At 41.8% G+C, this 16,739-nt stretch overlaps 1 protein-coding gene across 2 annotated transcripts; it reads right to left on the minus strand.

Moving 5' to 3' along the window:
* Window positions 1–3,686: 3,686 nt before the first annotated feature.
* ddx27 (DEAD (Asp-Glu-Ala-Asp) box polypeptide 27) lies at window positions 3,687–14,998 on the minus strand. Of its 2 annotated transcripts, none has more exons than XM_030421285.1 (21): window positions 14,760–14,998; window positions 13,449–13,598; window positions 12,946–13,005; window positions 12,653–12,836; window positions 8,634–8,686; window positions 8,467–8,553; window positions 8,228–8,333; window positions 7,961–8,134; window positions 7,298–7,448; window positions 7,100–7,199; window positions 6,858–6,999; window positions 6,621–6,774; window positions 6,438–6,519; window positions 5,974–6,151; window positions 5,678–5,784; window positions 5,330–5,423; window positions 5,146–5,237; window positions 4,292–4,412; window positions 4,077–4,170; window positions 3,905–3,964; window positions 3,687–3,827 (listed from the first exon to the last, which is right to left on the minus strand). In XM_030421285.1, exons 1-21 carry the CDS (start codon window positions 14,841–14,843, stop codon window positions 3,809–3,811), a joined length of 2,292 nt encoding a protein of 763 aa, XP_030277145.1. In that variant the 5' UTR covers window positions 14,844–14,998; the 3' UTR covers window positions 3,687–3,808. The 2 variants fall into 2 exon arrangements, with proteins under 2 accessions (XP_030277145.1, XP_030277144.1); XM_030421284.1 differs by having other exon boundaries at window positions 4,077–4,173; window positions 14,760–14,997.
* Window positions 14,999–16,739: the final 1,741 nt, after the last annotated feature.

Below are 16,739 nucleotides of genomic sequence, written 5' to 3' on the forward strand. Positions count from 1 at the left end.
TCAATCCAGAAAATTCTCTGAATCTATTCAGGCAACCAGCGGCCCCCGACCACCCGCTGTCCCCGCCTCCAGAAGCTGGATGCGCCTCACCCGCGACCTCGCTCGAGGGTCGGAGGGTGATGCACCGCAGATTCACCGTCAGAGCTGTGGAGGCGGGTAGCCGATGTCTGACGCACCGCTCTTTCGGAGACTGTAAACTTAAGCGCAGCCGGTCTCACCCTGGTCGCTGCACCGTGCGCCCGCGGGTAGCACTCTCCTCCAGGGAGAGAGGGGGGTTCAGTGTCAACGTTTACCCCCTCGCGTCTAGCCGGAGGGACCGCGGTTATGTCTGTTTATGTCAGACAAAAATGTATCATGCAGTCCCAGAAACAATGGCCCTTTCTCAGCTTAACTATGGTCGCACTATTTCATAACTAAACACATCGAGTACCTTTGTTTATATTTCAATTCGAACTAGAACTTCCTACAGGAAAGATTTATAATTTAAGATTACTTTTTCGAATTTAAAAATTATCAACAGGTACTCTAATGAATTATTTATCATATCTCGAAAAATTCGTTAGTTGAGTGACTCGTAAGTCAAGGTACCACCATATAGGTTTCCATTTTGGGTTCATTTGGGTTCATATATTTTTACATCCGACTCCAGTCAGTCCTTCACCAGTCATGAACCTCACCGCATGTCACTGTTCATGAGTCTGTGGTGGCCAGTGCTATTCTGTTTGCTGTTGTGTGCTGGGGTAGCAGACTGAGGCCCCGTCCAGACGACAACGCCGTTTTGCGAAAACGCACATGTATTGCATCGTTTTGGCCGACCGTCCATACGGATCCTGAAAACGCACTTTTTTGAAAACGGGTCTCAGGGTGGAGGAATCCGAACACGCAGCCCTCCCGTTTTCATGTGGACGGCGAATCCGCATACTTTCCAAAACGATGACGCCATCGCCCCACCCCGCGACGTCCCATAACACCAACAACAACAATGGCGGCCTACATGCTCGTGTTCGTGCTGCAGAAGATATTGAGCCTTTCTTGCAACTTACATGCCTTGTAGTTGAGTGTGAGTCGTAGCAGCAGTTCGACCTCATTACCGGTCCACACAAACGATGCTGGTTTCCTTGCACTAGCCATTTTCATCTTCTTCTTGCTGTGTTCGGTTTCTCCGTCTACTGTCTGTTTACAGCGCGCAAGCTTGATGCGCATGCTCCGTGTCTTCTTCTCCGTTTTTGGTGAATGTCAAGCGCCACCTATTGGCCTGGAATATGAACTACAGCGTTTTCGGTCGTTTTCAGTGAAGACGTGTGGACGCAAATATTCTTAAAACGATGACGAGGAAGACGGAGAAAAAAAAAGATCGTTTTCACCCGTGTGGACGGCCCCTGAGAGTAGTCCATGCCAACAGACTCAACAAGCTGATCAGGAAGGCCAGTGATGTTGTCGAGTGGAGCTGGACTCTTTGACGGCAGTGTCAGACAGGAGGATGCTGTCGCAGGTGCGGTCAATACTGCAGTACGGCTCTCAACCTCTCCACAACGCTCTGGTCGAACAGAGGAGCACCTTCATCATGAGACTGATTACTCCTAAGTGCACCACTGAGTGCCACAGGAAGTCATTCCTGCCTGTGGCCATCAAACTTTACAACTCCTCCCCCTGATGATCGGACTTTTTACATAAAAAACCAAAAAACAAAAACAGAACAAAAAACAAATTACAAAAGAAAAAGCAAAACTGTAGTTTAATAATACAATTATTTCCTCTATAGTGTATATTTTATCTCATTGTATAGTTTATTGTATATATTTTCAAACTACTTTTTCATTTCATATTTTATTTTATTGTCTACTTTATGATGTTATTTTATCTTATTGTATTATTGTCTTATTTAATATTTTATCTATATCTTTATCTCGTTTCCATTCACGCATATTTCTATTTCTACTTCGCACAGAGCACCTGTAACAAAAACTATTTCCCGCCCGGGGATCAATAAAGTATTCTGATTTTGATTCTGAAGAAATATCAATATATATCAAGTATATTCTGCTAAAAAATATCGAGATATTACTTTTAGTCCATATCGCCCAGCCCTAGTATTTGTTTTTAGGCACTTTTTGTAGATAATTGACATGATATTTATAATTGTGTGTGTGTGTGTTGGATTATGTTTTAATCCCCAGATTAACAGTGCAATACTTATTCATTTATTAATCTATTTCACTGAGCACTTTTACCTAGCACTTCTTTTTGTACTTTATTCAAATTAAAAACTTATTTTTCTTTACAAACACATTTCATTTTTTTTTTCCATTTCATATATTTTTTTGTTAGTTAAAAAATACATAAACACATTTTCATTTCATACATAACAATAATAACATTACTAATTATTATAAATATTTTACAAACTATAATTACATAAATACACCATTCTAAAATAAAATAATGGATGGAGGTGCGGTATGGGAGGAAGCACCAGCACAACCGCCAACCCGGTTGGGACCGGGTGATAGAGATTTCCCGGGGGAAGGACGGGCTCAGTTTCCCTAACCCAAATGTGCTCTTACCACAGCTCATACACATAAATAAAGATAAAACATATTTAATTTAATTTGGCATTTACAGGGTGAACATTGAAAGGCTATAACTAAAAAACAAGAATACTCTGATACAATATAATTTACATGGATAAAAAGTTCAGTTCAAATCAGAGGGTATAAAAAGAATAACTTCACAGAGCTGATTCTCAATTTGACCAGCAAAGGAAGAGGAGATCTCTCTCCAAACAGTTTTTGCTAGCCAGCTCAATTTTCCTATGTGCCAACACCTGAAGACGACTCGTACAGGGTCGAAACATCGTTTTCTTGGCATACCTTTCTTAGTTCATTATTTAAAAGCTATTTTATTTTATTTTATTTTATTCAACAGTTTTACTTGAAGAAACTTTTTCTTCTTTCCTAATTTTTGGAGAGCTCTTTTAGTTCATATTTGAGCATTTCATCTTTATTATAAAACAGTTCAAAAGATAATAATAAATGAAAACATTTACATTTACAAATGTACAAAAAAATGAAAACATGGATGGTTGGACCGAGGTGCGCTATGGCAGGAGGTGCCAGCGCAACCGCCAACACCACTAGGAGCAGGGGTACGGGCTGCTGTAATGGGCGGATGGACTGTGCATCTTCCTTCTCCTTCAGGAGAGGGTATCAAGTCCCCTACCCTACATTAAACAGCGTTCTGCTGCCTGGTTACTGTTGCAGCACTGTGACTGACTTCTTGCTTTTCATTGGTGCAGTTAAATTAACCGTCAGTGAACGTTCAAATGATGATGTGACTCAAACTGAATGACATGAAAACATTTTTACATCATGATGTCATAAAAACTTTCATATGAACATATGATGTAATCCTCCACACTAGTAATAACTATTCACTATGATCAGTCCTCATTACTGACTACTCACTGGATTATTTCAACTACACTGAAACATTTCAGCGTGTTCTGGATTTATGTTTGACCTTGAAAGAATTTGTCAACATGTTTCATCGTCCTTTTTATGTTGAAATAACACTCTTGTTTGAACAAAGTGTCTCTTTGCACAGCTCTCTGTTTCATCGATTTCTGTATTAAAGATCTTGAACCTTCTCGTGTCGTTTGTCTTGTCTGAACAAACAAAAATGACATCTTTTCATACATACTAAAGCTTTATTTAAAATGTCTTTAATGAACAAAACAGCTCAAACATTGACACAATCAACACAAAGACGACGGGCAGACAAATGCAGCTCTGGGCTACCATCTCATCTCTCACTTCTTCTTTTTGAACCTGAAGGAAAGAACAGAGCATCAGACATCTGACTCTTTCTCTGTGAGACACCTAGAGAGAGAAAAGGTCAAACTCACCTGGAGCTGCCGGGACGCTTCCTGTCCAAACCAAGTCGCTTCCTGTCTGTGAAGGATGGTCTGTAACCACACACAAGACACAGACAGGTTACACAGATGACACGAGTGAGACAGGTGTTAAAGATAGGTGAAGAGACAGACAGGTGAACAGACATACAGACAAGTGTCTCACCCTGCTCTGTAGTGTTTGAGGGCCTTGCTGCTTGTGTTGGTCAGCTCTTTATCAAACACAGACTTCCTGCCTCCTTTTCCCGCTTTCTGATTAGCTGCTGCAGAAAGACAGTTCAGTTTCATCAGACTGGGTACTGATACAGTATTTCTGTGTACTGATGCAGTATATTTGAGGCATGATGCTGTATTTCTGTGTACTCATGCAGTATTTTGGACCTGCGGTCGGCGTATCGTCCTCCACCATCGCTCTCGCTCTCTTTGGTCGTCTGTCTCTCTTGGCCGCCCGCTCGGCGAACATCTGAGCCTTCAGGATTTCGAACTGAGCGCGCTCCTCAGACTGACACACAAAATAACAGAGCTGATAACAGACAGAGCTCTCACTACGACTTAAATTTGAAGTTGTATGTTGGTATGTGATGATTCATCTTGTACTGCACTCATGTGACAGGCGAGGAAAAGACACTGGAGACAACAAAGTTGTATTCTATATGAAATTATAGAAAACTGGATGGACCAAATGAAGGCAGAGTCTGTTAAATCTGACTTCAGGCCCTGATACAACAAAATGGCGTTAAGTACCAGCTGTTGCGAAGCTCAACACTTTCATGTCTCCTGTGTCTGTGCCCAAGAGTTGCACTTGAACACACCACAAAAGGGTTAGGGTTAGGGAATACAGCTCATGGCCAACTAGCTTGTACAACTGTGCAAAGTGAGTGGCAACACGTCTCTGCACATGAAAAAACTGCTGTTCGGGTGACGCAGATTTTTTTCACACCACTCTCAATGAAATAAACATATAAGCTCTACACAGTTGCGGTGGCAGCTCCGCTCTTCAGTTCTGGAGTTTAGAGCCACAGGTGAGTTGCTGCACAACATTTAATAAAACAGATTGATCTGGAGATGTGTGATCTTGTTTGGCTTCAGCTTCCACCAAACTTCATGCAATTTATCACAAATTAATTGGCTACACTGTAGAAATTACAATGTGGCAATCCTATGCACCTTCTGACTCAGGTGGTCACTCAATTGATTATTTTATTGATCAGTTTGGTTGTTATGAATATAAATACCGTCAACTCCTTCCTCCTGCCGTCCTTCACAAACTTTTCTCTCTTCTTCTTCCCTCTCAAAGCAAGATCGAATTCCTGCAGAGCCTTCGACACTGACAAAGGAGGAGAATGAGTTAAAACAGTCTGGAGTAAAACAGAGTACTGCAGTGTGTATTAGTCCTGCAGTGTCTGTATAAATACTCACTGCGGCTCTGTTTCCTCTCCTGTTGAGTCTGAAACCAAACTCTCTGTGACTGACTGGAGGCCGAGCCATCGAGACGCTTCTGAGCCACGCTCAACTACACACACACACACGCACACACACGCACACACGTTAACAAAAAGGTATCACATACAAGTGACTTCTAATCAAAGAATTAGATATTTGTGTTCTGTTCAAGAATTCAAGAAATTCTCACACTCACATACAGAACACAACGTCTCCTGTCGATTGAGACTTTCTGCTGTGTATGTGAGTGTGAAAATTCTTGATTCTGATTGGCTGGCAGCTGTGTGACAGAGTAACCTTAAGACACCAGGCATAAATGTGTACCTTAGCCTCGGACGCAGCCAGCGCTCTCTCCTCTCTCTCCAGCTTCATCACAGCATCAATGTCTTTTTCCAGTTTAGAGATCAAGTCTCTGAACTTAAGGATGACCTCTGCAACACACACACACACACACACACACACACACACTGTTTACTTCCTGTTCTGTTCACACTCACAGAAAACATCTGTTCAGTGTGATCAATCATTTCATGTTACTTGGATGTGTCTATTTACTGGACACACTTCGCTGTCTCACTGCTAATACTGAGACCTCCTGTCTGTCTCTCAGGTGTGCGTACCTGGTGGCAGGACTCGAGCCTTGACACTGGTCTTGGCTGACTTCACCACCTCCTTTAGCATCTTCCTCTCAGACTCTCCAACCAGGGACACCGAACGTCCTGAACGACCGGCTCTCGCTGTCCGTCCAACCCGGTGAACATAATGCTTCACAGTGGAGGGCATGGTGAAGTTTATCACCTTAAAGATGGACAGAGAGAAAGAGGGAGGGACAGAGGGGACGGAGAGAAAGGAGATGAAGATTAGCTTCACTGAAAACATCCTTGACAGGCACATTGATCAAACAGTGTCTTAAATGGACAGAATGATGGACTTAATGTGAGCAGCCGATGCAGAGACAAGCAATCACAAACACAATAGTAACACAACAATAACATTACAACAGCTGCTATGACTCTGCAGTGGCTCGCTAATAACCACATAGTCACAGTGGTTCTACAGGGAGCATGAAGGGAGTCCATCTCACTGTTTTAACTCCATCGATGTCCAGACCTCTGGCTGCTACATCTGTTGCCACCAATATATCAATCTGGTCATCTTTAAATCGCCTGAAGAAAAAAAAGAAGCAGGAGAACAAAGAAGGTCATTCCAAAAGCAACTATAAATATCAATTTCACAGAACACTTTGTTGTACTGTGGGTTAGTGTACCTGAGGTTCTCCAGTCTCTGGCTCTGGCTCAGTTCTCCGTGCAGTTCTCCAACCTTCAGTCCTATCAGTCCCAGCAGGATGTGCAGTCTGTGAGCCTGTTTCCTCGTCTGAGTAAAACACATCACGTGATCCTGGAACGTCCGAGTCAGCAGAGCTGACAGAACAAATAGTGTTACTAGTATTGTCAGTAATGCAGTAGAAGTAATACTTCATTATTAGTTATATTTCAGTACACACCAGCCACTACAGCCTCTCTGTCTCCCTCTCTGTTAGGTCGGATTCGGACAAACTCTTGTCGCAGAAATGGAGCCACGTCAGTGTTGCTGTTAACAAAAACTCTGATTGGCTGCTTCAAAGAAACTGCAGCCAGGTCCTTCACCTGGAGACAGAAGTCACAACACAGTGAAACACCTGGAGGCAGAAGTCACAAGACACAGTGAAAGAGCAGTATGCAAGACGTGGATAAGGTATTTGTGTACCTCCTCTGACATGGTGGCAGAGAACAGCATTGTCTGTCTGTTGTAGGAACACATTCTGATAATCTCCTTCATCTGCTCCTCAAAGTACTCATCCAACATCCTAAGAAACAAAATAAAACCCAACAGGTGAGTCTTTGTTTCCTCGACTCAGTTTATCGGTAGATACATGTCTCCTCAACTGCAGGTGTCAGTTTGTACCTGTCGGCCTCATCCAGGATCAAGATTTCGATATGAGTCAGCTCAAAGCTCGGCGTGTTGTGAAGGTGATCAATCAGCCGACCAGGTGTGGCTATCAGAACATCTGGCCCGGCCCTCAATGCTGCCTCCTGAGACTTTAGGTCCAACCCACCTGGAGACACACAGGGACAGGTTATCTGAAAACCAGATTCAGGTTAGGCCATTGATTACTTGCTCAGATTGAGTTCATATAATAATTTCTCCCTGATTTTTTTGCTTCTACTGTGGTTGAGTGGGCTACGTAGTTAAATCATTGAATTTTCTGTTTAAATGTGTTTACTGGTAATATTGCAGATTTTGTTTTGTTGTAGATCCTGAGTTGACACAAGGTTCTTTATTTTGAAAGTGGACTGGATGCACCATGCCAGTCCAGTCTCTGACTTCCTGCCTGGCTCGATCTGCACAGTTTGAAGCGGACGCTGTCCTTTTCCGTCAAAAATAGAAATGGCAAGTATTCTCCAAGGAGCAGAGAGCCGGCTCTGGGACGCTACTGAAACATGCTGTGGCATAGCCGGTGGAAAAAACAAGCGTTGTTCTCTGACTCCAGTGTCGGACCGAGTCCAGAGAGTCGAGCATGTTTTCACAGACACTGTCAGTAAACAAAGACTCAGCAAATAGTCATACCGACAGCCAGACAGGTAGTGATGGAGGTGAACTGAGCAAGCTGACGGGCCACTGAGTGAACCTGGATACCCAACTCTCTGGTAGGAACCAGAACCAAGACCCGGGTCACTTGAGATGTCCTGGGTTTATAAACCAAACGCTCCAACACCGGCAACATGAAGGCTGCCGTCTTTCCTAAGGAGATGAATAATTTCATTAATCTGTCTGTTCCAGTACTTTAAAAATTTGTCCCAGTATGCTTAACTAGTACCAGTATCTTTGTGTTACCTGTCCCAGTAGCAGCGCATGCGCACAGGTCTCTGCCCAGCAGGCCAACAGGAACACAGGCCTTCTGAATAGGGGTAGGCTGCTTGAAACCCACAGCTGTGATGGCCTGCGCGGACACAACAGGAAGTCATGAACAGTAACAGCCAGGCCCCTCCTGGAGCCAAATGAGGACTCCATGGTTCAGCTGGGGGGCTACAACTTTGATCAACAACAGAGAGGAAAATTTGGGATGGGGTTACCTTCAAGATGGGTCGGGATAGGTTCATGTCACCAAAGGTCAGCTTATCGTTGTACTGAGACGCATCTTCATAAAAGGACTCTGGGGCCTGAAAAACATGACTGTTACAATGGTAACACAGAACAAACTGTCAATGAACCTGTGACCTAATCTGCTCCTCTTCCTCACCTCCTCTCCCTCCTTCCTCTTTCTTCTTCGTCGCTCTTTGTCTCTCAGGGTGTCTGACAGGAAACAAGTCAAACCACAGGAAGTCAAAAATAAAATAAAATACTGAGTTATTAATTGAAGTTTTAATGTCTACATCTGTTCAGGAATTTGTTTTGTTGAACTGAATTATGATAACATGATGATCATGAAGTCAGTTTATTGATCATCTGGTTCTTTAAACGTATTAGAATCACTAGCAGGAGAAGACGCGGTTCGCCAATTCTCCGCCGATGGTGATTTGCACAAAGGGAAGCAGCTCCGCCTTAAAGACGAACCGCAGTGATTTCACACAGAAAGCCGGCGCTGCGGCTCCTGAAGAGGCGTGACGGCATGGGCGTAACCACGCATTCTTTGGGGGGGTCGTGTCCCCCCCAATATTGAGAAAATGGCAATCTGTCCCCCCCAATATACAGAAAAAAATATGTTAAATATGCACTCTTTTATAAACCCTGTCAAAAGATCTGTCTCGTTATTTCTTATTTATTTTCAATTTATTTCCGTTTTTAAGGAAAACACAATTGTGTGAACCCCCCTCTCCCAATTGTAAACTTGGTTGCGCCCATCCTAAGGTATTAAACTGTTCGCCCTCGCGGTGTAATAGCATACTGAAATGGAGCGAACCTCAGTAGCTGAGTCGCTCCCCCATACATGAAAAACCCATTGGTCAAGTTACAGTGATTGACAACCATCAAGCCAATCACAGCCATTTGATCAAACCCACTAGTCCCGGCCGCCCGGGAAAGTAAACAATAACATGCTAGCGGAGCTGCCGTCACTCGCGGCTGCAGACAGCGAACAGTGTGGAGGTATGAAACTGTTGTTTAACTAGTTAATAATGTAGAATTTGACTGTAAATAACTTTGTCTTGCTTCGTGGCATGTTTGCTAATATTAAGCAAGCCAGATGGATTAGGCCAAGCCAGGTAAGCCAGGTAAAGTTAATGGTAACTGACAGTTTTCTAGAAACATCCACTGATTTTGATATTATTCAGCATGATTATGAATGCCAAAAAGGAAGAGGCAGCAGAAGATTGACTTCTTTTTCAAGTCAAATTGTCATGTAAGTGGAGTTATGTGACAGGAGTAGGGCTGAGTGATATATCGATATAAAACTTATATCGATATATTTTTGAAATGTGATATGGAATTAGACCATATCGCATACATCGATATAGTTCAAATTTGCGCTGTGGTCCTTGCTCCGGGCAAGCCGCTGACCCGGAGCTCTCTGCACTGCTCCCCCCGCCCCTCCTCCTTCATGCACAGAGAGGGGAGGGGCTGGAACAGACACTCCGGCACTCTTCAACAAACACTTTGGTGGCCGCTGTTGCCCCACACTTTGGCCTTGATACCCCGTGAAAAAATATCATCGCACGGCCACCGGTCAGCGTAGCGAGCTTGCCCTGAATTACAGCCACCTGAGTGCACAGTAGTCACTCACAGTAACTTCAGTGAGTCCGCGGTTCGCGCAGGTGGAGTCTCATCATCACGATGATCTCACCTGAAAGTCTCTCAAACAGCAGCAGCGTCTCAAAACAGAAGAACGAAACTTACAGCACAGCGAGCGAGCGCAGCCGGTTTGACATGATACGTGACCGACTTATGTGGTAGGATTTAGTCCGGTAAAGTTGGAAATATATTCACAGATTCGAACTTCCCGGATCAATAACTCATAAGTGAAACCTTGTTAAAACACAACTGACGGCTCTTTCCTACCATAGTACGGTAGACAACGAGCTACAACCGTATGTTAATCAAAACGAGCGTCTGGACATTAACTCTGGTCTGTATGGTCAGCCAGCTGTGAGACGAGGGCGCAGGGACCGTCTACAAAGTGCAACACTGAAAAGAGATACTACAAAAAATATTCAATAACTTCACTATTATTCAGAGTGTAGTGCCACAAACTCATTCCACACATCAGTGGTCTCCTGCTGGTTATTCTACAATTTTTTTGTTTGGAAAAAATGTGCGTTGCCATAATTTTGGGGAATTTCTATTTGGGAGAAATATTCAGTAACACTAATATTCAGTGTGGTGTCACAAAACTCACCTCACCCTAACCCTACTTAAAAAAACTGTTTTGTAATGTAACATTAACTTGATATTGGTATTTAAAAAATGTTTTAATACATAATCCATGTCTTATTATACATTAGGATGTTATGGTATCAGTCTGAAAGGTAAATCAACAAATTTTACCCAGTGGCCTTTGTGCCCCTGACAAAAAAAAAAAAAAGTGAAGGCCAAATGGACTTGCCCCTAAAATGACGAAATTCCAACCCACATGTCATATTTGGCTTTGATTTTCACTGAACATTTGCTCTCACTTTGCATAAAAATATCGGGATATATATTGCATATCGATATTCAGCCTAAATATATCGGGATATGACTATTAGTCCATATCGCCCAGCCCTAGACAGGAGTACATTCATATTCTTGCATTAATGCCATGTAGGTGTTAATTTACGTAATTTAAAGCTGTTTGTTGGAGCTTAAAACCTTATTTTCAATGAAGAAAATCTCCTACATAAACTCATCTCTGTTACTGCTCTCATTTGTTACACATGCAGCTCCTCCAGGTAATGTCCAGGTCAGTTCAGAATAGCAGTGCATGTGTGAAAGGGGCTACACTGCTGTACATTCTACACTGTTATTTATGCACTTACCATTTAGCTAAAGCAAATAAACTAGTAACACAAGCAGAAAAATCAATGTATTAAATTAAAATGATCATCAAGGTCAGCCATTGTTCTTCTGGTAAAATAATGGTATCTGGTCACAATGTAGGCAGCACAGAGACACAGAGAGAGGGAGAGGCAGGTGGAAGCAGTGGCCAGGCAGGGACATGCTCTGGAGATACAGATGATCAGGTGAGAAATCTGAATGAGAACTTAAACAGCATGATGACATTAGTTTTGACCTAGGCCTACATGTCAGCAGTAAATAAAACTAGTAACATTGGGCCTGATACTGGCATATAGGTGAGATATAGAGCAAAACCTTTGAGATAAAAACAGTGATTTTCACTTAATGGGAATTTAAAGAGAAGCTTTATATTGATTCTGTAGGAATCCATGCAATTTCACAGAATATTCCTTTACATGTGAATTCAAATGGTCAATGTTGTCCTCAAAACTTCTAAATGTGCAAATTTTCATATATAAAATATCATAGAATTGTGGGAAATGTACTTTAAAAAACAAAATTCGGGGGAAGGGCTCTCATTTGGACCCCCCACAATATCTATACCATGGTTACGCCCTTGCGTGACGGTGATGTCGTGACGGTGACGTCATGATGATGACGGTGGTGTATTTTCAAGGTGTTTCCCCGGTGTCCCCCTGTCAATCTCGCGGGGACGAGGCTGTTTTCCAGGGGGAAAGTTCAATGCGACTCGGTCTGGAGGAATGACTGTTGCTGTGATTTATTTTCATCACAAACACTCGGTGAGTTAACGTTTTTTTGCACTGACAGACGCCGTTTTTCAGGCAGAAATGTGACGAAATGTCAGTAGGACAGGCAGGAGGACAGACACTCCTCGATGTATATCTGTGGTATTTTTTTCCTCATATAAGTTGCCAAAGACAGTTACGTCATGTAACGTTGCTTTGTGGGATATTTCTCTGTATTAAGTTGAGTGAAGGACCCCAGTAGTTAACCGACGGTCCGATCGGCTTATCCGTTCACACTGGTTCGGTTCTCCAATAATACGGCCCTGATACTACCTCAATAGGCGGAGCTGCGCTGGAGCGAAATTTCAACCCAAGAGATTCACACCGAGACGGAGGTGGGGAATTGGCGTACTAAAGCCGCACTACAAAAGCCATTGTGAATGGGGCTAATAGAGCTCAGTTGGGTCACCAGACGTCAAATGAGATGTTCTCCTCACAGCATGCCAAACACTCGATTATCAGTCAATCAAAATCATTTCATCCTCTTTATCTTATCAGACACATAAAACATCAAGCAACTCACCTGATTTGGTCAGAATTTCTTCATCGCCTGAGTCAAACTCATCTTCATCCTCCTCCTCTTCATCATCATCATCGTCGTTGTCTTCATCATCGACTCCACCAGGGGGCTTTACATCATCACCATCATCATGCTCTTGGTTGTTTCCTGCAGAACCTTCAATTGTATCACTCTCAGCTGATTTCTCCTGCAGATCAAAACAAACCCACCTTAAACACAGGACGTAGACCCAGACCCAGACCAGGCAGGAAGTAGGCCTGGACCAGGCAGGAAGAAGAACATTCCAGTGTACTTACCTCAGCTTTCCTCTTTTTCCTGATTTTCTCTATTTTCTGGTCGAGAGTGGTCGCAGTTCTCTGTGAACATAAAATACAGTTTTAGAGAAACCCACAGCTGGAGAATGTTACAGAACAAAAACACTACAAGACTCTCAGATCAGACGTGACTGCATCAACATTTTGCTGCAGAGATGCGACGACACTGAAGATCAGGTGTTCGTATTCAGGTGACGATAGAACACGATACTTCAACTTATTCATGTCATTTCATTCTGACACACCTGAAAGAACAACAGGAGAACCCCGCAAACACTGGAAAGAACTAGATGGGAACCAAGCAGACACCTGAAAAAACAACATGAGAACCCTGTAGACACCTGAGCAAACAAGATGAGAACCCTGCAGACACTTGATAGAGTAACAGAAGAACCAAGCAACCCTAATGTCTTTAAACCTTTTGCGCCCCCAGAACTTTAAAGGTTCTGCTCAAGAGTTCCCCAACCACTTTATAATGGTTCTACCTTGTTCTTGAGTTGTTTCATGATGTCAGACATCACCCAGTCGTCATCATCGTTCAGTCCATCTCTCTCTCCAAACTCAAAGTCATTGTTGAAGTCTTTGGCCCCGCGACTCCCAAACTTCTTCTTCCTGTTCAAGACGATTGGCTCATCCTGAAACACACACACACACACACACACACACACACACACACACACACACAATGCTGCTTGAAATGTTTTTAGTTTTTTTAAATGAAGTACTTTATTTTGAGATGAACAATTTTTAAAAAGCTATTTTATTCTACTTTAAAATGTTTCTTCTTTTCCTGAAAGAGAGAAGAAAACAATACATATCTACAGTATTATATATCTGAATAATTAAACGCTAAATGACAATAAATAATGTAAAAATGTTTTTTCTTTATTTGATTTGACGCACAGTTCTTGATTACATGCAGACATTGATACAACTATGAGGTGGCCTCAGTTTATATCTCAATGATTCTAATGTGGACACTGTGCAATAGTTTAATTGAAATATTAAGTTGACTGTTAGCCTAACTGTGTATTAATTTTCATTGTTTAATTTGTACAATTTCATTGATATTTTGTGGAGGCTTTCTGTTGACACAGGAAATTATTATTTATATCTATTTCTATTTAATTTATTATCATTTGTTGTAACAAGCAGAGAACATAAATCCTGTCTTCCAATTCAATGCATCTGTAACCTAATAATTATTTTTTGTGGTAGAAATATCGGTTTGAGCAAGAAGACTAATGAAAACAGTCGTAGTCGGTTTGACCCGGTTAAACACTTCTGCACATGTGACACATTATTGTTGTTAAAGCACAGGAAACTTTATAAATGTTCCAAGTCCATACAGGTTCATCAACCATGTTCACTGATTCTGTTTTATTAGTCTGATCAAGTTGTTTTGTGACAGTAATGTTCAGATAAATGATCTGAGTTTATATTTCAATTCAAACTTAACTGATGTCGAATCAGTTTCAAGTATCTGAATCACAACAGAAGAACACAAAATAAAATAAATAAAACCAGTCAAATATGGGTTTAAATTCAGACTGACGGTCCTGACGTCATTTATACCGAGGAGATTATCCAAAGTAATAAATGTTAACAGACTGTACGGCGCCACGGAACCGAGAGTCCAGTTATCACCTTACATCTTGCATCGTACTGATTAATGTACATGAATGTATGGATCAGGTGTTTCTCATATTCTAATACAAACTGTTGGAGACTTTCAGACCTCCTGGATCACAGGACGTTCATCAACGGGTTCGGGTCGTGTCGCCGGACACACTCACCTCTTGGTCGGAGTCGGTGTCGGGTTCTTCCGGACTTTCCTCCTCGTCCCGGATCGTCCCGATCAGACCCAGCTGCTCAAACATGGTGGACTGTGCTGTGGCACCGGCACACGGACTGTGGTCGGACTGCGGACTGGTCCTGAAAGAGTTGTCTGCCGTTTTTCTTCGCGCAAACACACAAATACACACACACACGTGTGTTGACGCAAACGGGAAGTGAGAGAGGACTGCTTCCGGTTCGTTAAGATTTTTTTCCAGAAAAACGCCGCTTCTGATTGGCTTACTCTGATGCGCATACTCAAACTCTAACCAATCATCAAGACTAAACAACAAACCCATCCAATGACAGCAACGAGTACGAGCCAATCAGAGGCAGAGCAGGCCCTGGATAACAAGTGCTTCCGGTTGACGGACGACAGTGGAGGACGGACCGGCGCCACCTGGAGAACATCCCGAGGAGAAACACGCAAATAGAAACCACGACATCATGAAACAGCACTTCAGAAAGAACACTCACATATATCAAGTTAAATGACATAACGGAGGAAACAGAAAAATGATGTTATTAATAAAATAATAAATAACACTAAAACAATAATATATCTCTGTTCTTTCATTGTTGTTCTGAAGGGCATCATATATTTCAGTTATTGATAAACTTCATGTTTTATTAGTTTCACCAACAGCTAATTTTCCACTAACAGAAAGGAGTTTAGTTTTCTGAACCAGGAGCATCTGGTTGTTCAATATCAGGTTACTTTGTCATGTTAACACTTGCAGAGGACTAACGACAGACAGACAAACTCTAATTATTAATAATAACATTTTGACTTCTGTTGTCTGGTTAGAAATATATTTACTTCAACATATCATCATGTGTTGATGGACTTGTTTAAACATATTGATTACATTGTATTACTGAACTTGTTATGAGCCAATATGCATCGGCAGCTGATCGTCGAGGGCTACAGGCCCATCACACTTAACGTAGTTCACTTCTCTTACATACAAGAAAAAGGAGCTTTCAAGTGAACGAAAACTGCACAAAATATGAAGTGAACATTTTCTTTTGTTTTCCTGGTTGCATTGTGCAACTGATTTAAATGGTTTCTCAGAAAAGTTTGTTTAGGGCTGCTTTCAGTCCATGGAAAATATTGCAACTTCACATTTTTTTTTTGGTTTCAGTTTCAATCCCATGAGAATATTGTTTTATCTTAAAGTACCTGGATTGTTCACCACAAACAGGTTGGAAGTTGTGCTGAGGTCTCCTCAAAACATCCAGTGGTGTCACACACAAATGTAGAAACACTGGCCTTGTTAGTTGAGACTTCACAAGAACAGGTAACGATCACACTTTTTTGTTGTTGCTATGGCAATGTGGCATTTTTTTACAAGAAATGTGAATATATAATATATTAAAATAAAATGATTTCATGTCTGTTATTGTATTTATTTGAGTATTGTAAACATAAAATGCAAATCTCTTCAGTCAGGAAGCCTCCACTTTGAAAAACCTGTTAAATTAACGAGCCAATCACATTCTTTGGTTGAACCTTTATATTCTGGACATTATGGTAATAGCATGTACAAACTAATTTCAAACTAAAAGCAACATGGTAAATGTGATTTCACATCAGCCAATAATAAATACATACATAATACATAACACAATATACTAAATTGCATTTAAAATGATTAACAATTTAAAAAAATAACTACAACACCTTCAAACTGTGCTCCAGAGAAAAATCAAGGTATTTTTTAATTAAGAGTTATGAGACTAATCAGACAAATTAATAATAAACGATAATGGTGAAATTCCAATTACCAGGTGTGACTTCACCTCTGACTGTGACAGTATCAGGACAGTCACAGTGAAACCCACTAAATGTGTTGACCTGGCCACATTTGACTGGCTCCTGTTACCTACATCTACAGAAAGCACACAAAAGAGGCCTAACATAAATAATCAAGCCAAGT

This window comes from Sparus aurata, chromosome 6 (assembly GCF_900880675.1).
Source record: "Sparus aurata chromosome 6, fSpaAur1.1, whole genome shotgun sequence".
Lineage (NCBI taxonomy): Eukaryota > Metazoa > Chordata > Actinopteri > Spariformes > Sparidae > Sparus > Sparus aurata.